The sequence below is a fragment of the Empidonax traillii genome, unplaced genomic scaffold, assembly GCF_003031625.1.
Source record: "Empidonax traillii isolate 1590-97213 ecotype Southwest subspecies unplaced genomic scaffold, ASM303162v1 scaffold619:size634076, whole genome shotgun sequence".
Classification (NCBI taxonomy): Eukaryota; Metazoa; Chordata; class Aves; order Passeriformes; family Tyrannidae; genus Empidonax; species Empidonax traillii.
The window spans coordinates 465,903-492,772 of record NW_020955812.1 but is presented as its reverse complement, the minus strand read 5'-3'; the positions used below and the strand labels follow the sequence as shown (position 1 = coordinate 492,772).

General features: G+C 38.7%; 1 protein-coding gene across 2 annotated transcripts in view; it reads left to right on the top strand.

Moving 5' to 3' along the window:
* FAM171A1 (family with sequence similarity 171 member A1) overlaps window positions 1–24,139 on the top strand; it is an 86,578-nt gene extending 62,439 nt beyond the window's left edge. For both annotated transcript variants that reach the window (XM_027898731.1, XM_027898729.1), the window contains 4 exons: window positions 2,988–3,164; window positions 16,647–16,763; window positions 19,270–19,384; window positions 20,026–24,139. In XM_027898731.1, coding sequence (XP_027754532.1) covers window positions 2,988–3,164; window positions 16,647–16,763; window positions 19,270–19,384; window positions 20,026–21,727 — 2,111 coding nt within the window. In that variant the 3' untranslated portion in view covers window positions 21,728–24,139. The remainder of the gene's footprint in view (window positions 1–2,987; window positions 3,165–16,646; window positions 16,764–19,269; window positions 19,385–20,025) is intronic.
* The last annotated feature ends 2,731 nt before the right edge of the window (window positions 24,140–26,870 follow it).

The following is a 26,870-nucleotide window of genomic DNA, read 5'->3' as shown; positions in this document are numbered from 1 at the left end:
GCGTTAATTTGAATGAGAAATTTGGGAATTTGGCAGAACACTGCTCTTGCCTCTCTCCCACTTCTCCTTCTCCCCCAGTTACTCCTCTATTCTTTCACAGTTTCTTTACATATCCGTAGACTTTTTGAGAGGTCCCTTCATTTGTTTCAAACAGATCAGTTCTCAGGCTAGAATTTGTCCAGAGTGACTTTATAGTAGTTTTAGCTAAAACCTATTCTCTATGACTTCAACAGTTATCATAAAATCCCAACTGGGTGTTGAATTAGTAATATGGAGCAGTGAAAATGTAATGCATGAATCAGCATGTTCTAAATACAAAAATTTGAAGAATTTCATTGCAAGTAGTGACAAACCTGTGTAGTGTTAGGTTATTGTTTATATTAATCATCAATTGGAGAGCAGTAGAGTGATTTCACAAAATCTTGTCCTTTTAACCCAACTAAGCAAAACTTTCCATTGTCTGTATCAATGGACCAAGCTGTCTAATAACCATTACTCCTCCTTGTTTCTTCATAAAGACTCATGTCTAAAGTGACAGTGGATTCTCCTCTGATTATTTTTAGAGCTCTTTACAGGTCACCAGATGTCAAAAATGACAAGAAATAAATGAGAGCTGACATTTATTGAAGTCCATTCCCATTTAATCTGTGTGTGTGCTTATCAATTCTGTAGGATGCAGGAGTTTCATAAGCATTGATTTTCATTTGCCTTCAAAACAGGAAAGAGAAACATTTTATCTTTTTAATGAGCATTAACATACTGTACAAGGTGGCAAACTGAAGAATTATTTCTTCTTGCTAGAGATCAGTGGATTTCAGAAATTTTTTCGTTTTGTACTATAACTTGTTCAGCCCAGTACTGAGCAAAGTGTCAGTGCATCATAAGTAAAAAAAATGCATTGGGATTTTTTCTGTGACTGCTAAGTCATTTTTACAGACACATGCTGTATCAAGACAGTAATAAAACAAACATTCAAAACTTTTAGTATCTAAAAATATGGAAAGTATAAAGCATCACTTAATCTTTTATACTAATCGAAAATCTGAAGTTATACCTTTTTCCAATTGGAATTTGCATGCGCCAGAACATGGTCACGTTACAATGCTTAGCTAAAGGAATTAATTTTCTGATACCAGCCTGAGAACCTTAGTGGTCCAAGTCCTGGGGACAAGCATCAATTTGACAAAAGTTAAAGGTGGGTGGCAGAGGCAGTGTATTGAACAATCAGGAATAAAGGAAAAACTTTTCCCTCACCATTTTGTTCCTCTCTCTTGCTGTTTCATATTCTAAGGTGTCAAGGGGATGACGTTGTGAACCACCGGAGCCTGTGATATACATGCACGTGGGCAGGCTGGCAACCTTCTCTTATACCCTAGCTGAATTTTCAAACCTCGTGTTTCTGTTTTCAGTCTGTTAGCTCTGTGGCTCTCTTAGATGGCCACCTTCACAGAGCCTGTTTTCTCAGTTCTCCAATCCCTCTGTAAGATAAGCGTCCGCACCTCTGTTCACAGCAGTGTGTGTGTCCCTTGCATGTCAGCTGTGCAATGCTGACACTCACCTGGAAACCTTGGGAAAGTGTGTGTCAGAGTAGATGCTTTAGTAAATAAGCCACATGCAAAGTTCCTTATGGTTATTTTCCATTTTCAGTTTGGCACCTCTTGCAAAATCCAAGGAATTTAAAATTTGGAAGAGTTTTGTCACCTTTTTTCCCTTCCCTTTACCATTCCCCACCCCTTCCTTTCCTGGTGATGTCTTAACTTTGGTGAGCTGTTACTCAGAGACATCAAATTTAATAAAGGCCATGCCTTGAGACTTACTCACTGTTATGAGAAATCATAAAGGTCTCACTGCTTTTCCACCATTCCTTCAAGTGTACTTATCCTAGCGAACACTGTCACTGAGATGCAGCATGGTCCTGAGAACCTCTTGTTGTGCCACCACTGCTGGGTGTGAATGTGCTGTCACAGGCAGTTTATGCAATGTAGGGCACCACGGTTACAGCAGGGACAGTACCCCACCTCTACCAGCCAGGCACCCTCTTCCTCCTCTCTGATCAGCCCCTCAGCAGGACAAGCAGCTGCAGAGGCCCTGGAGTCAGCACAACGGAGGCAGAAGGGATGGTGCTCTTAGCAGCCACGTGGGCCTTTGGGGCTCAAGTTCCCTGAAAAACTGGAAGCTCTATATCTTCCAGTTAAAACCACTCCCACTATTGCCTTGAGCTCCAGATCTCCTTGGTTTCAAACCTCAGGTTTGGGTTTTTTTCACCTGAGTACATAGATACATCTGGGGTGTTTATCCCTGTCATTAATTCATTTGGTTAAATGATTATAACGCTTTTTAAAATCATGTTGTCATTAGGTAACATTCATTGGCATGCAGTTTAAACATTAAGAATAATTATAGTCTTACATAGATAAGATAACATTGTATATCCTAATAATCCATTTATTCATTGCTGTTGGTTCATTGCAGTGAAAGGCCAAAGGAAATGCAGCCTGCCATTCTTAAACATGTGACCAGTCATCCTCCCAGTGCCACTGTTTCTTTGGGTGTTTGTTAGTTATGATACATGCATGTGAGGTTGTAATACAGACTTGTAAGATAATTTGTTTTTGTCATGATTATGGCTGTGATACTCATACACATTTATTTAAGGTTAATTAAGATGAGAAAATATATGCAGGAGATTTTTTTTATTGTAGTTTTCTTGTCTTCGGGTTTTTCCCAAAATTAAATGAAAACCAGATCCATATACATCTTTCTTGGAGCTTGTGGTTTGGGGCTTTTTTTTTGGCAGGGGGAGGGTTGTTTGTTGCCTGGTTGGTTGGTTGGTTGATTGGGTTGGATTTTTTTTGTAAGGCAGGGAGGATTGCTGCTACCATCCCTTGAGAATTATGTTGAAGAACTATTGTGGTGTTGAACCACATGGGTCTGTCTTAAATTCTGGTACCTTCTGTAGTCACAGTGTTCATTCCCTCTCTCAGTAGGAAACAGCACTAGGTATGACCTCACCCCTGTCACTGCCGTCAGCGTCCACCTCCTCAGCAGCGATGGGACCCCCATCCCTGTGAATGGCCCCATCTATGTAACAGTGCCTCTGCCAACAAACAGCAACTTGAAACACAATGCACACGTCCCAGCATGGAGGTTTGACCAAAAATTTGGTAGGTAACGTCTCACTGTGGTTCCCTAGGTGGCTTCTCTTCTCTGAATCTAGTGTCTCACTGCATATATAATGTTAATATAGTAAAGTCTTCACTGGATTGTACAGAAATCTGTTTTCTGTCTAAAAGAAGCAAAGATTGAGTTTTACTTATCAAGTAATATATATGCAAATACTTGACTAGTGTTGTGTGCCACTTTTTGTGCAAAATGTACCGTTTTGCAATTATTAAATATTTTATTTTAAAACTATCTTGAGAGAACTGGATTGCACCCACAGACTGAGAAGCAGAGACTTATTCACTATGGCATTAAATTGGAAGTCTGGGGAAAGGGAAACTTGCCTTATCTTTGCCAGCAGCCAGCTATCTGACCTTGGGTCCCTCTCTTGTCTTGAGCTCTGTTTCCTGCCTGTCAGATAGGAAACATAGTACTGACTTTGTTTGTAAATCACTTTGAGATTGACTAATACTATCAAGGAAAGTACATGTAAATAAATTAAAAAAATTTAAATGTAAATAAAAGAATTTTAAAAAAGAAAAAAAGCAACAAGGAAAATTCATTAAATACTTTGAAAGGACAGAATGACTAATCAATAAAATCTGTAAAGTGCACTGTTCTTTATACTGCAGAATATCGTTTGCCATTGTGAACAGGAGTTTTCCCAGAAATATGTAGTTTAGGCTCTCTTTTTTTATTACTTATTTTCTTTATTTTGTTGCTAGCTGGTATACTGTACTGGCCTTCTTTACAGCTTCAAACTTTAAAGGATTAAGGAGTGCAAAAGTTTGTCCTGCTGATCCCCCTTAAGTTGTTGCACTATGTTTTCTGAAGTATGTACCAGAGGATTGTTAAGAAAAAGAAGAGTGTAAGATGAGAAAGGTAAATGCTGTGAGTGAGGAAGAGAGGAAGAAAAATGAGCCAGCAATATTGATTTATATAGACAATTGCTGGCTTTGTCCCTGTAAGACAAGTGTTTTGAGCCATTTGATGATCACATCCAGAAGCAGAGCAACGAGCACGAAAGCAGCATGTTGGAGGAAGGGGAGAGGTGAAGGGAAAAATAATGTTTTTGCTTCCTTCCTCCCTCTGTTTGCTGAAAAAGGTGATGTATGCCTATGAATCTTTTACCAGAAGCTGGCTATTTTAGAGAGTAAAGCAGTAGGATTTAATGAAAAGTAAATTTGAATATTATATAAAATGGAATAGTAGAAAAAGAGTGCAGTGAATGAGTTTGAGGTTTCCCTTAACTGTGGAAATGACACTTTTCTTGTGCTGTTCTGGCAGCAAGTTTCACTACATTTTTTCTGAAACTGATTTTGATTTGTGATTCTAGAAACCATTTTGTTTTCCCTTGTTCAAAAAAAGACAAGGAAGACTGCCTCACATTTACTTTCCTCAGAAGAAGGAATCCTTCCTGTCTGCTCTAGAGCTTCAGCCTGCCTTATTACTAGGTACTCATTGCTAATAAAATGGTTCTGATTTTGATTATGGACCTTTCTCATTTATGGCCAAATTTTCATGTCCCTGCAGTGAGGTCACAAAAGCTCTTTCTTAGTATGGAATATGATTTTTACTTTAATCTATAAAGAGCTAGTTACCCTATCGTGTGCAGTGTATATTAGTATAGATCAATATAGCTTAGTTAATGTTGCAGGCTGAGGCTCCCAATCTTGAGACAAGTCCAGCCTTATTTGATTCATGACAAACTACTGGAGTACTTATGTTTTTGGAAGCAGAAGGCTTCCAAAAGACTGCTAAACAAAATACATCTTTGTCAGGACACTTAGCTTCACAAAGCTGTGGAGAGGGAGATATTGAAGGCCTTATGCTTCAGCTCCAGCTCACACTTCAGCTGCAGTAAGCATCTTTCCTTGCAACCAAAAATGTTGAACAAAGATGCATTTTAAGCCCTGACTGCAGCATGCCAGTTGTAGTAGAATTTTGGCCACATCCCAAACAATTTAAATTAGAGTATCCTAATTTAATAAATAGACCAGCCATACTGTCTTGTGCAGGCTACAATAGCACCCTAAAGTCTGTCAAAGTAGCCATGTGTAGCATGAACATGGTGGTGTTCTGTCATTCCCCACCCCTGATATGCTTGGATGTGAAGGGAGGAGGATGGATAATGACTGGGATGGCTCCATGCTGGAGAAATCCTTAACTGGCAGATAAGTTGTTGTAACCTATTTGCATTACCAGATCTGTGCCTTGTCAGGATAGGACCTCTAACCTTATTATTCTGATTCTCTTTCATTTCAGGGCTGCTTTTTTCAGTGCTAGTTATATTGAGGTCTCTCCTTAATAGATTTTCAGTGGCTTAAATTTTCACATTTGTATCTGAACACTGAATAAATGCCAGAGATGGAAAACTATGACTGTGTTACCAGGCACTAACACAGTGCTTCTCTCTCTCGTGTATTAGCAGTACAGTGGGTGCTTGTTCGTGCAAGCCATTGTTTTTGTTTAGAATCCATGTGGTTGTCATCATTTCTGCATGAAGACCAATTTCTGCTCTAAAAAGCAGAAATATTTTTCACTTTTAGAGGGACTAGAGAAGGCACAGAAATACTGCAAATGTATTTTAATCCTTAGGATCTCATATGTTTTGCTGAGCTCATAATGTACTGGTATGAACCAGAGGCATCTGATTGGAAGTGCAGAGATTTTCATAGTTTCTACAAAAGTGAGGCATATGATAGCAGCCAAAAAAACTAATGGCTTTTTAGGATGTTTACCATAAACAATCTGTATTTTCATGTCCATGATTTCTGTCCTTGGGAGAGAAGAGGGAGAAGCAGCATAGTCTGCTTAAGGCTGAGAGTGGCTCCACTCACACTGATGAAACACATAGCCAGAAAAAATAGCCTGACATCAAAATAAGACAATCTGCTGCATCTATTTTATACTATTCCAAGTAAGATTTTTCATTACAAAGAAACTTACTGCCTTATGTGCACAGCAAGCAAATTAAATTAAAGCAGTAATACCTTTTGGAATAGTTAATAAAATGTAGATCAGCTGTCAATGCCCTGGAGATGTTTTAAGGGTAAACAAACCTTGTTAAGGGTAAATGTAACCTCGTTCTTATGTTGGTCCACCACCATTTTCTGCAGCTTTTCTTAGTGATGGTAATAATAAACACAGATGCATTGATGTTATAGAGACATATATGCTAAAATGCGATTTAGTCATTCCAAGCTATTGGCATACCATGTCTCTTGTGTTTCACACTACTGTGGGACTGTGGTTTTATTTCATAGTACACACTTAAAGGTTTGAACATAGAGATATGGATTTTCATGTCTATAATCAGGATTGCCTTGTAAGGTTTTCTAGGGTTTTGGGGCATTTTTTCCTGCCAAGTGCTGTCTTGTTTTTCTCAAAATCTGAGGGGGGCTAAAAAACTTTTTTCTCTTTATCTGTAAACAGATGGTTGGGATCATGACTTCTTTCCTGTATGTTTGCCCTGATGTCAGTAGGATTTACAGCAATATTATTAATCTCTCTATTCTTGGACACCAAATTTCTGTTCAAGACTTCTTTCTAGCCTTGTCCTCTTCAGTCAGAAATAAATACCACAGATCCCAGTAGAAATGAAACTTTGTTCCTCCTGTGTCATCTCCAGCTCCCACCAGCTGGACTGAATAACATGGCTGTATTCTCCTCAGTCTTCATTTAAATGTTTTTTGGTTTTGTTTTTTTTTTTTTTTTTTGATGTTAAGGTGTCTGGTTTTCATTGGATTCAGTGAGCAAAACTTTATTTTTAAGTCCTCAGTTTCATCCTGCGTGTGCTATGTAGGCACCTAGACCTTTAGCTCCACATCTGGAGCTGTATATAGGACTTCAAAATATTACCGAATATTCCAAAGTGCATAATACAGAAATGTGATTTATTAATATGATGCATCTGCTAGTTTGAGCCATTCCCACCAAATAACAGGAAAATATTCTGAACACTGTTTTCAGCTTTGTGTGCCAAAGGACTCTGTAGGGGAGGGGTCAAACCTCTTCTTTTTTGTTCATCTTCCCTAAAACATGTTATTTCTTGCACACTACATGCAAATGAAGTTCAGAATACTGTTCCTCTGTTATCCCCCCCAAGCACTTGGTGTACATCTTTGGCATGACCTTGTTATCTTTAAATAACTAGCGTCTTTCGTGAAGAGGATGTTTCCCCAGTGCCTGAAATTTCAACCAAGTATTATTGTGATGGCAGAATATGGAGAAGAGTATCTTGGGAAATTCTTTATAGCTTTATGAAACACAATACTTTATGTACTCTGCTGTTCTTGGTCAGTGCTTTCTGACTGCATTTAATGCCATAATAGATTTCTAAATACATTTAAAAGCCTGGTACTTGCTTTTTCTAGTTGATGTCCTGCCTTCACTGGTAAAATTTCTATTGATTTTTATAGTCAGAATTTCCTGATGTTCCTTCCTCAGCAAAATGAAGATAATGTTTTCTGTGCTCAAAAAAAGTGATGAGGATGTACTTACGTATAAACAGTATCAGTGCCTACATAAACTTGACTGCAATATGGTTTTCCTGTATTTCATGGAGGTGAAAGGATGCTTGCTTTTTGTTCATAGTGTTTGTAGGGAGAGAGTGACAGCTACTGTCAGGCAGAAAATGTAAGAGGGTTACTGTATATCTACCTGTCTAGTTCACTGCACATTGCTTGCAAATAGGATAATTTGTAAATGTCTCTGATTTAAGCTTCCCATGTGGTAGCAACAATAATCCACCCACTTAAAGATTGACTTACAGTTTAAAAATTAAATGTGTTTCTTTTGTTGTGAATTTAAGTAACTTCTGATTGCCACCACATTCATACCCTGCATGAGACAGAAAATAATCATTAAACAGAAACATTCTCAGTCTGTCTCTTGATCTGACACTGAGTGTGAGCCCCTGAACTTGGATAGATGGCCTGATTTGGACTGTGGGCAGCTGCGCACACAGCCTGGGACTTCATGCACTTCTCCATGCATTTCATTGGATTTTCTATGTCTGAGAAGTGGACATGCTTAGGAAATCACATTCCTCACCCCCAAAAAGCTTGAATTTCATATAATCAGCTCCAGAACACATGGTTCTAGACCAGATTCACTGGTAATATGAAGATTTGTTTGAAAATTGCAAGGAGAAAACCACAAAAGCTCATAGTTCCTTTATTTCTGTAGTTTAAAAATTCCTTGGCAATTTGATTTTGACTTCCTTTTTTATCTCAGCTATGAAGGTTAAATTATTCTTTAAGACTAAATACACTAAGGAATACAAATTCTTAACTAACTGCTCTCAAAGAATTTCGTATTTTGTGTGTTGCCATAGAAATGGCAGCTACCAAACCCAGCTTTTTACCATGTACGATGTCTACATAATAGGTGCAGATATAATTGCAGAGTATTAGACAGACCTCATCACTGAAAGGAAAAGAAGCTCTTCCTCCAGTCCTTCACAGTGTAGCTCCCTGAGGTATGTTTTCACTGTCATGATTCCTCTGGAGAGGATCATAGGAGAAAGCTGTGTTTATTTATTAATATGTGTGTTTTTAAAACCGATGCTGTGGCTTACACATGTGAAAGTGATGTCAATGGGGTTGTTTAATCCTTTCCCCACCTCGTATACCATCTGAGTTACATTTATGCTACGGCATGATGGTGGAGCTTAAGGGGACATTGAAGGAACCAGGTTTGTGCTAAGGTGTAATGATATGTGCAAATAATCTGCTAATATGTAGTCAAGGAAATAAAACTGGAAACAAATCCCATGGCTTCTGGGAGCAGGTTTTCGTGACGTGCTGTGTGTTGTATCATGTACATGACCCTGTAGCTCCAGCTACAGAAGCCATGGAGCAGAAGATGGGAAGAGGTGGACAACAAAACTCCCGAAGTGGAGAAAAGACCTTTGCGCATGTGCGGTTACAGAGTTTGAAGAGGACCTGGACGTTGGTGGAAATCCAAGCAGGCGTGCATAGAGCAGGAGTGGGAAGTGTCTGGGTGGGGCTGGAAGAGGCTGAGGAGGACCTGGGACAACCTTCCTCTGCAGCCTTGCGATGTTAGATCAAATCCCATTATGCGTCTGCTTCCACTTCCAGTTTGAAAAATAGAGACTGAATGTGAGTGTGATGTGAGGCTGAAGGAAGGAAAAGGCATGCAGTGTTTGAATTGCCTTGTGCTTCTATTTATTACTTGTTCTAATAATCTTGTCAGTAACCGACTGAATGTGATTAAGGATGTGGTAAAGCAAATTTTGAAGGCGATGTCTTTCACGTATACCAGTAAAGAGGGATGGTGGTGCAGCAAGCATAACTAAGCTTTTCCTTTTGAAATGCAATTGTTAACTAGTAATTATGTATGGGATTCATTTTCTTTAATAAGTCTCTTCTGTTCTGGCAGTCTGGAAGGAAATACTGAGGGGACAAAAGCAATGCAAACAGTTTTGTGGACAACATGCCCTGCCTTCTGCTCAGATGTAATTAAGATTATTAAATATTGAAAACTAGTGTGTTCATTTGTTAAGCACTGGACAGGTGATTTTAAGGGGAAAAATGAGAAAAGGTGGCAAAACCCACAGAGCTTCTCAGACATGAGCAATAAATCAAACTATCAGATTTCCTTGCCAAAATCTTCAAGGTATGATGGTAAAAGCATTTCCCTTATAGTACACCAAATAATAATGGTGCTGCTAGAACAGGAGCAGGACTTAGCCCTGAAAGGCTTGTGTAACAAATTCAGTAAGAGTAGAAAAATAAAGAAAGTATGGGCTCAGAGCAGGGACGTTTATTTTTTGATATTGCCTAGCAACCCCAAAAACAAGATTGTAATATTGACTTAAACACTATGAATTTTTAAACCCGTGTGTATAGAGGGGAAGGCGAGGAGGACAGTAAGCTCAAGCAATATTCAAGAAAGAATTTTTCAGCTTCAAATTCAGTGGCTTTTAGCTTTTTAGAAAATGAACAGAAGTAAAACCAAAAATCTCATCCTTCTGTAGTAAAACTTGCCTTGCTGATGCAGATTAGAGGTGATTTTTGGTTGGAAGAAGAAATCTGATAAGCAGCTTTCAACTGGTGGAATGAAAAGCTACAATTTATGTATGTCAGAACATGCTTTAGGAAGTTATTTTTACAAACTTGCCCTTGATTAACTCTTCATAATAACACTGCCATTTGAAGTGTCTAAATCAATTACTTCTAGAAGCACCTTTAGTGTGTTTTGAATCTCCTTTGCTGTCCCACACTGTCTGATAACAACCTGCCTTATTCCTTTTGACACCTATATCTCCATTTAACTGTGAATCTGCCTAATCAAGGCAGTCTTACAAGACATTGTAAACATCACAGAAGAGATCAATGCTGAAGGAAAAGCACTTCTCATTAAGGAATATTTATTTAAAACATCTTTGCTATTAAGTAGTACACTTAAAAATATCTTTCTTTTCTTTACAAAGCTCTTTTGTCCAGGGAAGATAATCTTGTGAATAAAATAAATTCACATAATGGGATTATGTTTAATTTGCTCTCCGACTAATTAAATCCTCTTATTTGTCAAATGTATTGGATGAAAATAATTCATGTTGTAAATAACACAGTTTTGATTCCCTGCTTCAGCAGGATTGGATGATCCTATTGTTAGTTAAAAGAAACAACATAAAAAGCAAACAGTATTTGATCAGTGGGAGAGTTTTTTTACCAAGAGTTCACATCTATAGGTAATTTATGAAAATAAACCACCATGGCTACCATACGTTTAAACACTAGCAATATTTAGGCTTTATGACTGTCCTTAGGGGAAGCTGCTGGCTACAACATACTCCTCTGACAGTCATTTACCAGAACTGTTTTGATCAATGATAGGAAAAATACACAGTCAAAATCAGCAGAAGTCCCTGCAGCAGTGCTGATCTGGGAGGCTCTGGAATGGTCAGCTTGGGAAGTTAAACCTGGAGTAAAGCAGCATTTTATATCTTCCCAGAGACCCAAGCTCTGTGCTGAGATGCCAGCGAGCAAACTCCTTACGACCAGACGACAAGAAGAGGGGAGTTTGTCTCCTTTCTTCTTGACTATAAGAATAGTCATAGGCATCTCTCTCTAGAGGAGGTGGCTTGGTGTGACAGCCCTGCCTGGACAAAGCATGGTCCTGCCTCACGTAGGCCAGTAGGAATTTTGCCGTTTGCTTGAGCAGGAGCAGTGCAGGATTGTCAGCATGCACAGCCACACACGTGGAAGCCACAGGGACGTACAATTCCCTGGGTTTCACTACAGATTGATTTAAAATCATAAGGTCTACCTTTAAAATATGGAAGTAGTTTCTTACTCAGAGGCATCATGTATCTAGAGCACAAAAGCAGATCCATTCGTGCTGCCTGGTTCCAGCAAGCTGTCACACTGAATAGTTGGTGTCTTTGAAGACAACAGGACGTCTATTTTCTGGGCAGACCAACCGTACGTGCAGTGACCTGATTGTGCAGGGAAATAGCCTAGAATAGCTGTCCTGTAATGGCTTCTCTGCAATAGCTGCCCATCTGGGCACTCTCCTTGCTGAAAGTGCCGGAGTCTGATTCAGAAGTGAACTAAACTAAATTACAAAATTAATTACAAATTAAATTACAAAAAGGCATTTTTAATGCAGAATGTGTGTTGAAATGGAGATTTAATGTGCAAACCCTTTGCTGTTAAATTTACTCATGATAACCCCTCCTTGCCCCCATTGGCAAGTCCTAAAAGCTTCCTAGGATAAATAAATGTGTTCATCAAAATCAAAGTTACTGCAAAGTATTAAGATGCTTCTCTCTAGCAGAATTTATTTCTCCTGCTCTGCTGAAATCTTGGACTTGTTTCTGATGTTTTTGCAGCCAGATGGAGCTCAGCTTTCTTTATCTGATTGTTTTCTGATTTGTGTATCTTTAAAGTACTCTGATTTTTATATTCCTTGCAGTGTTCTCTTACCTTGCTTTTAGGTTCCATATATGAAGGAGTGATGGGTAGATGTTTTATAAGCTTTTAGGAAGAAATTAAGAATAGATTTGTTAAATTACACCATTTATTCCAAAAAGCCAGTAACAGGCAATATCATTTTGGTAAGGAAAGCGTTAAACTTCTAGATTCTCCCCCTACCATTAGTGTGAGCCAGGAGACAGCTCCCCTGACTTGAATCTTGGATCAGCATGTTGGCTAAACTCAGCAGTAACAGAGGAAAAAGAGGAAGACAAATGTAAAAATGATCTATAAGCAAAAATGTCTCTATATATAGAAGTTTTCCATGAAGCACCAGACAGTCTTTAAGAATTAATGGTGAATTGGCCCAAATCATGCAGTGCTTACAAACTATACTGGGCTTGCTGTTTCTGCTCCAAAGGTGCATTGACAAGTTTTCTTTGGAACTACACAGTCTTAAACAAAATTATCAGTTCCATTACATCCAGCTACTTTTACTGTTGTGGGTTGTTTTATTTTAATATAATCCTGTACTGCTCGTTACTTAACAGTTATTGCACATCAAGTATAAAATTTAATAAGCAGTGAAGCTTGCATGCTGACTTATGTGTGGGGAGAAAGTAGATGCTATAGGATATTTGGAGACTAACAAATTAAATTATTATAACACAGCCATGCAGGATGGTAAGACCTCTCTTCCCTCATAAATCCTCCTGGTTAGCTCTCCCACAGTTGTAATCCTGACCACACAGAAAACACTGAATGCTGCTTGCCCTTCTTCCATTTGCAGGCTACTGCATAGCAAAGGACAGAAAAACGGACAAAGTTCTTTACTCACTGCCCCTTAGTCTCCTCCCTTGCTTACAGCAGCAAGTTTGTGAGGACATAGGACAATTAGCTTCATTTTTAGAACAGGAAAACATCTTGTTTCCCACTCCAAGGAAGAATCTGGAGTAGGATAGGGAACTCCTTCTCAAGGCTGCACAGCAATGAACTCTTGGTCACTTAAGGCAGCTTGAAATGCTGGGAGCACAGTCAGTACCGTGAATTGGGTTTTGCTTGGTAGAAGGTCCAACATTAGTCATTACAGCAAGGCATTGCATGTAGGGAGCTACAAGAGCACTCCTTGTTTAATGATACTTGAAAAGCAACCGGGATGTTAGAACCTATAAAGGATGAAATATGAGAGAGACCTGGAAATGCTCTGATGGATTTGCAGGATACTGGAAGCATGTCAGTTCCCTCCAGTAATACTAGGTTGGCTTTCAGCTATTTGATCACAAGAGAAACAAGGCAGGACTTTGTGCTTCAGCTGTTTCCACTCAAGCCTGTTTTGTCGCTGCTGTTGTGAAGGATGAAGTTCTTTATTCTTCTCATCCCACAATGTGAGAGGATGCTCTGTTTTATGAATGGACTATTAGTAAGAGATGTGAAAGTTTAAGACAAGAATTTAGCACTGAAATATTGAACCAGGAAAGTATTAAAAAAGGGAGATGATGAGAACCTGTGGTTCCCAGGAAGCCACACTTGGTGTTGTCCTGTGGAAGGTATGTGGGGCCAGTTAAAAAGTAATTATTTTCTGTCATCATATACTAAGTTATAGGGTATGCTCAACAAAAACTTCATCACTTTTGTTTAAAGATGACCAATATTAGATATATGTGTTATGCTTTTGAAATTCTTAACTGAGAGATCCATAACAGAGGGAGGGAATTTACATTTTTCCCTGGTTTATACAGACCAATACTTGCCTTGAGTGTGTTCAGTGGTTAGCAAAAATGGGTGACCCAAGTGAGCAGAAGACAAGCATGAAACCTGACTGACTTTGTGCAGTAGACTATTGCTTGCTTCCATTTCAAATACAGAGATTCCTGCCGTTGCTAAAATATGAGCAATCTGAGCTGCTGCTTGTTTGGCAGGATGGCAGCAGAGCTCTGCTCGCAGCGATAAGAGTGCAGCCTCTGTCACCTTCTTGATCACTGCATTATGCAAGCAGAGTATTACTGAGCAAAAGGCTTTTAAGGAGGAATCGGGAGGACTGTGTTCTTTGGAATGCAGTGTAATGTGGATAAGGCATGCTGGACACAAGTTCCCCCTAGTGAGGGAATCGGTAATAGCTTCTGTTCAAGGAGGTAGCGGTAGAAATAGACGACAAAAATAACGAACATTGCTAAATTACGTATGTCTGTGTTCTGCCTGTGTGTGAGTTTAAAGGGCTTAGAGATGGTAAGAAAAGTATGGGAAACATGATGAATTCATCACCCAGGTCCTTCCATTCTTTTTTTTTTTTAGTCAGCACTTTATATCTCTGTTGAAATTTTGTTGCACATCATTGTGTATTTGAATAGCTAGTGCACATTCTCATTGTCTGAATCTGCAGAAAAAATATAATTACAAGGTTCAAGATTACAGAATTTTTACCAAATGGCATTTTAGAGACAAGATATATGCAATTTTTAACCCTGAGGTTACTTTTCACCTTGTGGTCCAGGGCTATTAGAATGACATCTTCCCCAAAACTGCATGGATAGAAAATCTGATGGGTTAGCAGCCACATTAGTGGAGAAAAAGAAGTCTACATTTTCTAGTTTTTCCAGAAACTTCACACATAACTGTGGACAATTCCATTCTGTTCTTCCTGAAAATGTTTCCCTAAAAGAGGTAAACTAGTGGCCACATCAAGGTGTTCTGCTACAGCAGTTACCAGATGCCACATGTGCAAATCTGTGTACGCAGATTTCTGTACTTTCGGAACTGTGAATCAAAATTCCTTGTCCTGTGCAAATTTCTTTATGAAATTATTATTGCTACCCTATACAGACTAGATACTTGGAAAATTGAAAATTCCTGTCCCCTGTTGCCCACAACAAATTCAGTTTGGTTGCAAATACAGTCACTGTCTGGCAATAGTAGTCACCTAGATCTAGAAATCCTCTCAACCGTGTATTTTTCAAAACCTTTCACTATATTCAGGTGTATTTATTATTAGTCTAAGATGGTGGTCTTACATAGGGAAAATCAGTAGCAGGGAAGAAATAAATACTCAGAAAAGCCCTTCTCTTATGTTCAGGGTTGGCATAGATGGATAATCTAAGGGTCTTGGTGGTATTAAAAAGGACAAACACAACTGCAACTTCTCTTCTGCACTCACTGTACTGTGTTCTGTACTCACTGCTAAGTGTTCAGAAGACTGTCATCCACAAATTCTGCTGCCTAGTCCTGAGTGTTGTCTGATGAAAAGCACCATTTCAGGAATTACACGCAGGAGACTTATTTAAAGGAAAGAGAGTCACAAGTACATGATGCAGCTTGCCTTTCAAGTGAGCATTTGAAGCGCTTAAGGGAATTACAGCATTCTGCCCCCCATCTGCACAGAAATAGAGAGCTGTGCTGCACAGGTCAGCATACTGGTGGCCACCAAAGTGTGGGAAGAACCTCCTTAAGGAGGTCATGCCCTTTGTTATGGCACCCACTGGAGTGCCAAGCCAGGACTGCAGCTTTGGGAAGCAGTGCCTGGCATCAGGAGTGGCTTCTCAGTGATTGCTCTCAGTGTCCAGAAGGGGATTTCTGTTTCTTTCAAAGAGCATGAATATGGGAGCAGTCTACAAGCTATTCTGGACATTTAATGCATCAGAAACTAAGGTGATTTTTTAATTCTACATCCCCAGAATTAGGGGTCTTAAAGAATTACAAAAAGGCATTCAGCTGATTCAGTTGTAAAAAGTTTTTTTCATACCCTAATTCTTGCAATAAAATTAGTCTTCAGGAAGTAGAGCAGCTCTCAACTAATGCAGATTGTCAGTCTGGACTACTTAAGAGTTATATGAATTTAAACACATTGCTTTAAAATTGTTAGTCTTATTTATCTTGAAATTATAATTTAAAAATTCTAAAAATATATATTTAATTTCCTTTAAGAAACATGTTTTTAAAAACTCATCATCTGTTACCAATCAGTATCCCTGGGGGTACTACACACATTCTGAATGGCTAACAGTGATGGTGCAATGTAATTCTACAGTTGCTGGCAGTAGCATTCATAAGCTTGCTTTCAGTACACGAAAACTAACATTTTTAGGAAATATTTTCTTCAGTCTTCTAGAAGATGACAGCCAGAGCTGGTAGAAAGGTGGTATGCAGAATTCACCTGTGGTCTGGGAGATGCGATGTCTCTTGAAATACAGTTTTTAAGTGGGCTCTCTATATATAATCAGCTTCAGGGAAAGGCTTCTACAAAACTAGAGGAATCTAATATGACAATAAATATTTTCTTTTAACAGTTTTTGACAATTTATTAGTTTTATTTAATCTTAAATGGTTTTGTTTGGGTTTTTTTTTTTTTGCTTCTGTGAAGGCCTGGGGGATGACTTGCCTGTGGGAGCTCTCAAATGCCAGGAACCAGAAGGCACAATCACACTTCACAGCAACACACTCAGTCTCTACAGCTTATTGATAGGTTTTGTTACTGCTTTTCTACCTTTTTACAGAGGAACGTGTGAGTATATCTGTAACATCTTCCTACAACCTTTACATTTACAGGGACATGGCTGAAGAGTAGTTTGGGCATTGTACAACAAGAAGGAAATCAGTTGATGTGGACTTATATTGCACCTCAGCTGGGCTATTGGGTTGCAGCTATGTCACCTACTATCCCAGGTAAGATGGAACTGAATTTTATTGATATTTGGAGCATTGAGTAATTATTTATTCACATATAATGTTTATATTTTTCAGAATGACCTCATCTGAGATGCCACAGCTTGATCAATAATGGATTATTAGAAAACAGAAATCCGAAAGTAACGGGCTAAAATCTTTATGGGATTGTGGGGGGCAACCCTTGTGGTCAAAATATCTGAGTCATTTCAATGGGGAACTTTTTAAAGTGTTCCTTCTTTGATGCATTTATGTCACCACTGCCTGGTAGAGCCATTGCTAGAAAATGAGGGGAGTTACAGCGTCAATGTATTGGTGTTAAAGTGGCATGTAGAAAAATAGGTGCTGTGAAGTTTCTGCACAGAAGCTCACAGAGATACAGATTCACCTAAAACCAACATCATCCTGGGTTAGACATTTGCTAATGGTTCGATTGATTGATTGATTGATTGTCATTTTTATCCTTTTGCACTGAAGATGCCCATTATGCCCTGACTTATGTTTTGTGTTATCTCTGTGACTGATTAATTTACACTGTAAATAGCTAGTGCAGAAGTTCTAGGAAGTGTATTAGAGTGGCATTAGTAGGTGAGCTGAATGGTTGCCATCTGCAAGCCTCTTGACATAACTAGAAAATGGCTTTGACTAGGTATTAATTACAAGTGCTTCTGTGCCTGTGAAGATTATTATTGTTACAGCTTGCTCTTTCTTTTTTTCTCTCTGTGGCTGCCTCAGATTTCTTGGTAGTAGTTCTTCAGCCACCAATAATCTTGAGATACCTCTGTGTATAAAAGAGCCAATCAATAATTAAAAACAAAAACAAAAACAAAAAAAACCACCATACAACAAACCAAACCTCAAACTCCTCCTCTTAAAGATTTTTCTTATTAGGTTTTCTGGCTAATCCAGTAGAAATGAAAACATTCTTGCCCTGACTATACAAGCAAAGTAAACTCCATCTAACCAACAAAACAAACTCTTACATGAGAATTCGTTTTAAAGTCTACTCATATATGCCATGAAGTTGTTTCATAATAAGCGAGCTTTTTATTTGAGGTTCTGTTGAATGAAGCTGCTGGAATATTCATCTGATTCATTGCTGAAAAGAGTTTAGAGACAGGTGCAGATCTGAATAAGCTATCACATTGCATTTAATGGAATTTCATTAAATAATTGTACTTTAAGAAAAAGGAACTGCTCTGACCCAAACATTTCCCAGTACAGCCCTGTCCCAGATTGCAAGGAAGTTGCACTAGTCATGAAACTGTGCTTGTAACTCTGAGGTTACAAGGCCTGTAACTCTTAACAGGAGAAGGCCTATTTGTCCTTGCATTTTAACTTGTATGGCAGAATTTCTGCTTGTATTTTACTTTTCCTTCTTTCTGAGGGCTAAATCTGGGTTCGTAAAACTTTTTTGCAATGGTAACATTTTCATGAAAAATTCAAGTGATTTCTCTCATCTTCTTTTTGCCTAATGTCCTGAAGCAACAGTAACAATCAATTATGTAAAGGTAGTGGTGGGACAGAGAGTATAAATATTTAAATTTCCCAAATGCAACATAATTTATGATATTTTTAATGAGTTGATGCATTTTTTAATATTTTATCTTCTAATTGAATCTATTTGGTTTCTTATCTCAAAAAATGGACAAAAATGAGCTTTGTATTCCTAGCAGTGGCTCTACAGACCACTCAAGATCCACAGATGAGGTTTTGCAAACCTCATGACCTAGAACCTTCAAGTTGGCCAGGTTTGCTGTCCTTCACAGTAGGTGCATGTTAGTCTGCTAGCTGATGCTGAACCTCCTTGCCTGCAGATGAAAATTTGGGTCTTTATTTCAAAATCATCGTAAGGATTTTACAAAGCAGCAGGGTAACACGTGCATAATTATGAACAGATGTTGCCCATATGTGTGCATTCCTTTGTATGTTAGAACATTTACTAAGCATTATTTAAACCTGGAGCTACGGTGCCGTTTCACTAGTGGCCTGTTTTTTAAAGCTACTGAAGATCTGCTTGGCTTGGCTTGATCTAGACTTCAGAGCACCAACACATCTTCCAGTGAATCCCATACTGCACTGTATGCACTGTTCAGTGTGAAGCACCGCGGATGTTAAACAGAATTGTTGCCCACAGTGCTGCTACTTGCATCACGGTGATGGAAGATGCTGTGATGACTTTTGTCCGGTGGTGAGAGCTTTGGCACACTGTGTCAGCATTAGGACCCGGAAGGCAGCATTCACTGATGCATGCTCCCATTGAAACTAACTGCTTTTCCACAGAATGATCTAGTTGAAGTTGCAGTCATGAAAACCAGCACATGCTTTCTCCACAACTTGCTCCCTCCTCCAGAGGTGGTCTGTTCAGTAGGCACCAGGGCTATGAGTGGCAGTGTTGCTTAGCACCCTGATAAGAAGGGAAGATGTCCCTGGGCTTGTTTAAGTGTTGTTCCTCTTCCTGTTTGCCAGTTATTACAGTTCTAAATTCTCTTTTCTGGCCTTGCAGGTCCCGTTGTAACACACGACATTACCAGCTATCACACAATGTTTCTTTTGGCAATTTTAGGAGGGATGGCTCTCATACTTCTAGTCTTGCTGTGTCTTCTTTTGTATTATTGCAGGTAAGATTCACCATCCTGATTACTTAGTTCGTGATAGAAATACAAGCTTTTTTTTGCTTCTGAAATTAAAAAACCTTTTGTATTCAAACATTTTTACTTTTGGGGGGGGAGCGGGGGAGCAAGCAAAACTTGGAAAAGAAAGAAACAGTGAGATCAAATTTCCTGTGTTCCTGGTTACATACAATCCCTGCCTTTGGTAGGATGGTAGCTGAATGAATCACACACATCTGTACCTGTGTTGTCTGTGTAACTTCCTATCAGACGTGGGCATAGGTTCAAGATCTCTGTCATTGTACCTGTTACGCATTTGCAAATGATCTTCATATTAGCCTTATATTAAAATGAACATTAAACTTTTATTAGCAAGTGTCTATTAATGAGTGATTTTATATTTGCCTTCTCCAGACATTTGCTCCAATTTGTAATTGGTACTTGAGATATTTCCCAATTGACATTAGTTATTCTTTAATTTTGCCTTTGCTGCTGAGATAAGCTTTTAATTGTCAGGTTATGTAATAAAAGCTCAATTCCCCTAATACTAATCACTGCTTAAAAATCTTCTGTTAACACACTCTCTCTGCTTTTGTTTCTGTGTACAACAGTCATAAATGTGTAACTTCTTTTGTTACTGACTTTTATAGAAGAAAATGTTTAAGACCACGTCAACATCATAAGAAACTGCAACTTTCAACAGCACTGGATACTTCTAAGAAGGATCAAGCAACCTCAATGTCTCATATAAATTTAATATTTTCACGTCGTGAGTCAGAATTTCCTGGTGGGTTGTCCGTTGCTAGCAATGGACACACGGAAAACTCAGGAGCGAAGGAATTAATCAGTGCTGTCCACATGGAGATGGTATCACCTAGTGGGGAAGCAGATATGCATACACCTATGCTCAAACACTCCTTCAGTACTTCCCAGGAGTTTAGCTCCCGAGAGGAACTGCTCTCTGACAAGGAGAAAGACAAGAGCAGAATTTCCTTGGATGACCTGACTCCCAGTGGGTCTCTAAGAAAAGACTACCACAAATCAGCAGATAGTTTTCCTTTAAAGGCAAGAAAGTCTACAGAAACAGCTGAAGGCTATGAGTCCCCTATCAAAGATGAGTACAGGAGAAGTTACAATGCTATGCTGTCTCAGCCTTTGTTTGAAAAGCAGGAGAGAGAAATTCAAGTATCTATGAACCATATTGCTACTGGAAGTAAATACAATATTCAGGAACAAATATACTCCACACCTTCAGCCCCTGAAAAAGAGCTGCTGGACTGCAGACCTGCTGATTGTATGATGTCTCGTTCAGTTGATCACCTTGAAAGACCCACATCCTTCCCTCGACCAGGTCAGTTAATCTGCTGCAATTCTGTTGACCAAGTCAATGACAGTGTTTATAGAAAGGTTTTGCCTGCACTGGTCATCCCAGGTCATTACATGAAATTGCCTGGAGAACACCCTTTTGTTAGCCAGCCTCTGGTTGTCCCAGCTGACCAGCAGATTGATATAGAAAGACTTCAGGCTGAGCTTCCTAACCCTCATGCACGGCTTTTCCCACATCCCCCCCAACAGCTGCAACCCCAGCAGTTGGCATCCCAAGCAATATCTCAGCAACATTTGCAAGATGCAGGTGCAGCTGAGTGGAGTCAGCAAAATGCTTCCATGTCTGAATCTGTTTCCATTCCTGCCTCACTTAACGATGCATCCCTGGCTCAAATGAATAGCGAAGTGCAGCTTCTTACAGAAAAGGCTCTGATGGAGTTAGGAGGTGGAAAGCCATTGCCTCATCCTCGAGCATGGTTTGTTTCTCTAGATGGACGTTCAAATGCTCATGTTAGACATTCATACATCGATCTCCAAAGAGCTGGTAGGAATGGGAGTAACGATGCCAGTTTGGACTCTGGTGTTGACATGAATGAACCAAAATCTGCCCGAAAGGGGAGAGGAGATCATCTGTCTGCACCACAGAGTCACCCACCAGTGCAGGAGCACCAGCAGAGAGAGCGGAAGGCTTCAGATAGCACAGCTTACACACAGCTTGTGTACTTGGATGATATGGACCAAAGTGGCAGCGAGTGTGGAACAGCAGTTTGTAGCCCCGAGGACAATGCTCTCCGATGCCTCCTGGAAGGCACCAGTAAGAGAAGTGGTGTGCAGCTGCCCAGCCTGCAGGAGGAAACAAGAACTGTGGATACCAAACCAGAGCCATTAACTAGTCCTGAACACGGAATGTCCGTTCAAGATGACGATGAGGACGAGGAGGATGAGGAAGATGACCAAGGTGAAGATAAGAAGAGTCCTTGGCAGAAGCGAGAGGAAAGACCACTAATGACTTTCAATCTAAAGTGAGATATTGTGAAAATCCACCCTTCAGTGGAGTATAAAATTGCCAAATATCCTTTCTGTGGAAGTGCTTGATTTTTTTTTTTCTTTTGTTTTTCCTTTTTGGGTTTTTTGTTGTGGAGAGAAAAGATAAAAACAAACTGTGGTGAGCAACATTTGAAAGAACTTAAATGCATTACTGTGTAAATGTTAGAAAAGAATTAAAATCATTCCTCTGATTTAACGGCTGTCTCCGGTGAGATAGCTGAACAAAGAGTGTGATTGTTACTCCATATACTTGATATTGGTCATCCAGGATGTTGAAAATACTGACAAATTGTTTTGGTTGGTTTATGACCTCAATCTCCTTGCGAATGGGAGCTGGTAAAGCTTTTGTTTTGTAGGCCATTTTTATGTTGATAATGCTACTGAAAGTATCTTAAAAACAGGAGTTTGACACTTGGTGTCCAAAATTGTGCATTATCTCAATGAAAGGCTATGCATTGCTGCTTTTAGTAATATTTTGCTTATACTATGCTTTTCTTAATTTTACAAGTTGGTTGTAAACATTTTATGTCCTTTATTATAAACTACTCAGCAATTTATTTTAATGTACAACTGCAGGAAACTTGAGTAGCATCCCTTAGCATTGAAGCCTTTTTATGAAACCAAACTGAACTTTGTGTCGACTAAGATTCCTCCAATTCTGGTCCCATTTTCTCAAAGTGCCTTTTTTACAGTAACAATGAACAGACCCTTCTTTTGCTAAGTCCTTTTAATTGACCCCATTTGAGATTTTATAAACTTCTGAACTTCTACCTTTTATTTTAAGCTGCATGCCAAGAGTCCCATTTTGTGCTGAGCATTTCTCATTTCAAAACAGTGTATTCTGTAGCTATCATGTATATTGTGGATTCTGTTTAGCCAGGATAGACTTAGAAGACATTTTAAAGGGCCCAGAGTAGCCAAGAAGATAGTTTCATTGACTGTATATATTGTTAGTTTCCTCTGGAATCATATGAGCTAATCATGCTCATATAAAATGGACTATAGACCGAGCAAGTGGACTGAATGTGTCTAGAAAAATATTGGGGGAAAAAAAAATGTACTATCCAAAAGTGCCAGAATTACTCTTCTGTGCTTTCTCCATACAGAGCTGCTTGGTTATCCAAAAACTATAATTGAAAATAAACTGCAAAAAATATCTTTGTGGATTTTTTCCTCTGTTGCTGGTTATCATATTATTTTATGTTTTTTAATAAGAAAAATACTTTGATTTCACTCTTCATGAGCATACGTATGCTTATGTGACTTACACACTTTCTTTTGCAGCTCTCATGAACTTCAGTCCATACTGAAGTTTAGACCCCTTTTCAGAAAAGCATCCTCTATATCTTGATAAGTACTAATGATTTGCTTAAGTATCACTGAAGACTTGGGAAAAGAAATTCTGCTATCACCAAAATTCCCTGTGGAGTTGCACTTCCTATGGGACCAATTTTCTTTCTATGATTCCTGTGGGTACTCACTTTTATTGCACTCTTCTCACTTTTTCATGAATTAGGTTCAAAGAAGGAAAAGTATGTGACTTCCACTTTTGCGGAATCCTTCATGTACAATCAGTTTGTCATGTTTCATTCAATTATTTTTATGCAGCATTAGCAGCAGTCATGCTTAATAAAGTTAATTATTAAGTAATCTCTAAAGTGACTAGAAAAAGTGCTATATAGTTCCTATTTAATTTTGAATAATAAGCCCCAACTCAGATTTATTGCTTTATTTTCGGTGGGTTTCAGGGTTTTCTTAGAGGTGGGTGTTGTAATTTCCACCTTACTGTATGTCTTACCTGGAAGTCTGATCTCAAGCCAGGAACTGAACCATGATTTCCCAGTTCCCAGGCCAGGGCTCCTCTCCATCCACAAAGCCAGATCACCTCTGTTTTGCTTTCATTCATGTTGAGAAGTGGTATGTGTTGTAAAAGAAATCTAGAGTATTTGTGGAATGCATTGAATATTGACACCACCATATTAGCAGTAAGTTATGTTTTACTCATCACACGTGTTTCAGGTCCTCTTCTGCTCTGGTTTTTTTTTTTTGCTACTGACCAACTGTGAACTGGTTTTGGGCTCTGGGTTACTTATTGTCTGTCTGTGCCAGGTCACTGAACAGAAAAATACTACTTTAAAGGACTAGTATATGTCAGATGTCAGTACGTGCTGGTAATACAGTGTCACTTATTAATCAGAATGCTGCATAAACGTTCTGGTTAAAGTTTCCACATACTAGAATTATTGTGCTATTTAATTTTCAACTTTCTGTTGTCTTAAATCTGTCATTTCTAATTACATACTTTTTTCACATTCCTTTGCAAAGTTTCCATCGTTGCTATCTTGTAAAGTGAGATTGTTGCTATTAAATTGCAGTGATTTGTTTCTTTAATTGTGTTGGTTTATGTTCAAAACACATAGTTTGATGGTTTGATGATTTGTGGTCGTAATACAGCAAATATATTTGAACAAACGCAGTGTGGGTATGTTGCAGATCTTCTTTAAAGTAGGACTTTTTAATTGTTGTAATATCCCCAGCCACCTCATAGGTTGATTCTGCAGAATATATAGTTTATGAAATGTATTTTTCAATATATACAACACATCTGAGCCATATACTAAATTAAATTGGAACAGAGTAACACAGATCAGATAACAGGCTGAGATTAGTGTGTGTTCACTGTATGCTTTGCTTAATCTTAAACTCCAGTGATGAGTTCCATATTTTAATTTTCAAAAACTTACCTTGAAAGACACTTTGGTAAAACACAAAGAGTTTTGTTGCTTGTATTTTGCAGTTGCACAGTGAAGCAAGTAGCAATAAAGCTTATAAAACAGAGAGAACAAAGTATAACTTGAATAGGTCTCGGCATCAGCAGCTCCAAGTGATCTTAGTCCATGTAGAAGATCATCTAGAAATGAAATTGTTTTCTTATTTTATGTTGGCAAGTGTTAGTGGGTAAAAAATGCAAAAGTTTGTAATGACAAAGCTTACAAAAATAATGAAAATATGTTGGTCTTAAAAAAATACTGGGATCAGGTCTTCAAAGTCCATTTGTATCACTCTATGAAATGTTAGGACTGCTGGGAGTCAATGCACTCATTAAGAGTCCATTGACTTGGTGGTTGTCCCCCACTTCCCACTTTGTTCCTGCTCAAATACTTGATTCTCAAAGCTTATTAAGCTGTCTGTAAAGCACCTTGACTTATCGCAGTAATGACCTTTTATTACTCGATTAAGTGCTTTGTCAGGGTACCAGCATGCTAAACCCTCTGCAAATACAAGGACAAAAATGGATCTTGCCCCAGAGCAGGATATAATTTGCCCCATTTGCAATCTAAGATGTTACGCAAATTATTCAAAATTGGGGTACTGATCTGAGATGAACAGATTACAACGGAAGCCCAGCTTTTGGAAATTGCCCATGATGCTTTTCTCTGTTACAGGGAGGACTGAGTAGCCTTAGAAAAGTGATTTACTCAAATGCCTTGAAATACCTTGGCAATATTTTCATTTTCTACCCTTCATTCTATTCATGAATGCTCTAGAGAACTAATTTTATTTCACTATCCCAAACCAACATGGTTGAAATTTGTAATTAAATGTCCCATGTAAGTTTTGGCCCATAGAATAGTACAGGTATAAATGAGCAAGTGCTGGGTTAGATATTTACTCTTTCTCTAGAAAGGTCCCTAGTGAACCAAAAAGGCTTTTTTTTTAAACCATCTTTCTTCATCTGGGAATTAAAATTTGTTAAACACAGTACCTCTTAAACTATCAATAGTCTGTAACCTCGAGCATAGCAGCATCCATCTAGCACATCCTTTGACTTGGCCAAATGAGAAAAGTGTCCACTTGCTCTTCTAAAACATAAGAGCGATGGGTAAGGTTTTTCTGAATTGGTGCTGCCAATTGGGTCTTCATCATTTGAAATTCGAGTTGTTGTATCTGCCACCTGGTGGTGGGCTGCTCCTCCTTATGTACTGTGTGTAAATCACAGCTTGCAATTTCAATATAAGCCCAGTTGATAACTTCAATAACACCACAAGGCAGCTGGAACAAGATCATCAGTTGTTTCCTGGGCCTGCTGTGAGTCCAAATGCAGAGATCCTTCTCAGCTGAGAGACCTTGCCCAGCCTTCTTGCTGGGGCAGGATTCCGCCTGTGACATCTCCATTCAAATCAAAATGCATCATCACGGATCACTGATAGCTGCCTTTTGAATAGCACCTTGGTTTTAGATTAAAATAAAGTAAAAACAGTTTAAACTACTAATTGTTTTGAAAGTTGAGAAAAATAAGAGCAACTCAATCATTCTGTTCCTCTGATTACAGACAGATGTAAGCTGTCAGGTTCAGTGCTAACCTTACATGCATATATAGATACCTATGAACTGTAATACATAATATTATGATGTATCATATACTGTGATATAAATATATACACACATTATATTTTCATCATATCTGATATTTTCATTTCCATTTCAATTCCAGTTTAACTGGAATTGGAGCTTCAGGTAGACAAGTAGACAGTAGTTAAGTGTCATTTTCAGAACAGAAGAGCATTTTTTTATGTTACTCATGTATTCCAACTGGTAAATTGAGACCAGGTACTATTTTCTATTTGTCAGTAATAACAGAAAGGGTATCTAGTTCCTTATTGCTGTAATCTTCCGGTTTCTACAGGTTATTACTTTGCAAAATGGGGTGCCTGGTCTGTTATCACAACTGAAGTCCTTCTTGTTTTATTGATGTGCTTACCTTCTAGGAATTGAGGGCCAGTTAGTGTGTTTGGTCATTAAATAGCTATTCTGCCTTGGAAACTTGTAGCACACAGGGAAAGAAAATGTGACGACAACAGGGAGGCACAAGTGAAATACTTGTTTACAGGTTAGTTTTGTAATTCTGCAGAGGACTTTGTGTTCACATGGCTGGAAACACAGACTCCTTAGTAAAACTAATGGAGGAATGCTCCTCCCAGTTTTATAAAGTAGGAAATACTACTTGAAATACTGCTATGAGATGAGAACAGCTGGTCCTGCTGCAAGAGATGTTGGGCATCAGAGCTGGAAGAAATTATTTTAAGGGGCTCAAGGGATTAAACACATTGTTTTTTAAAGG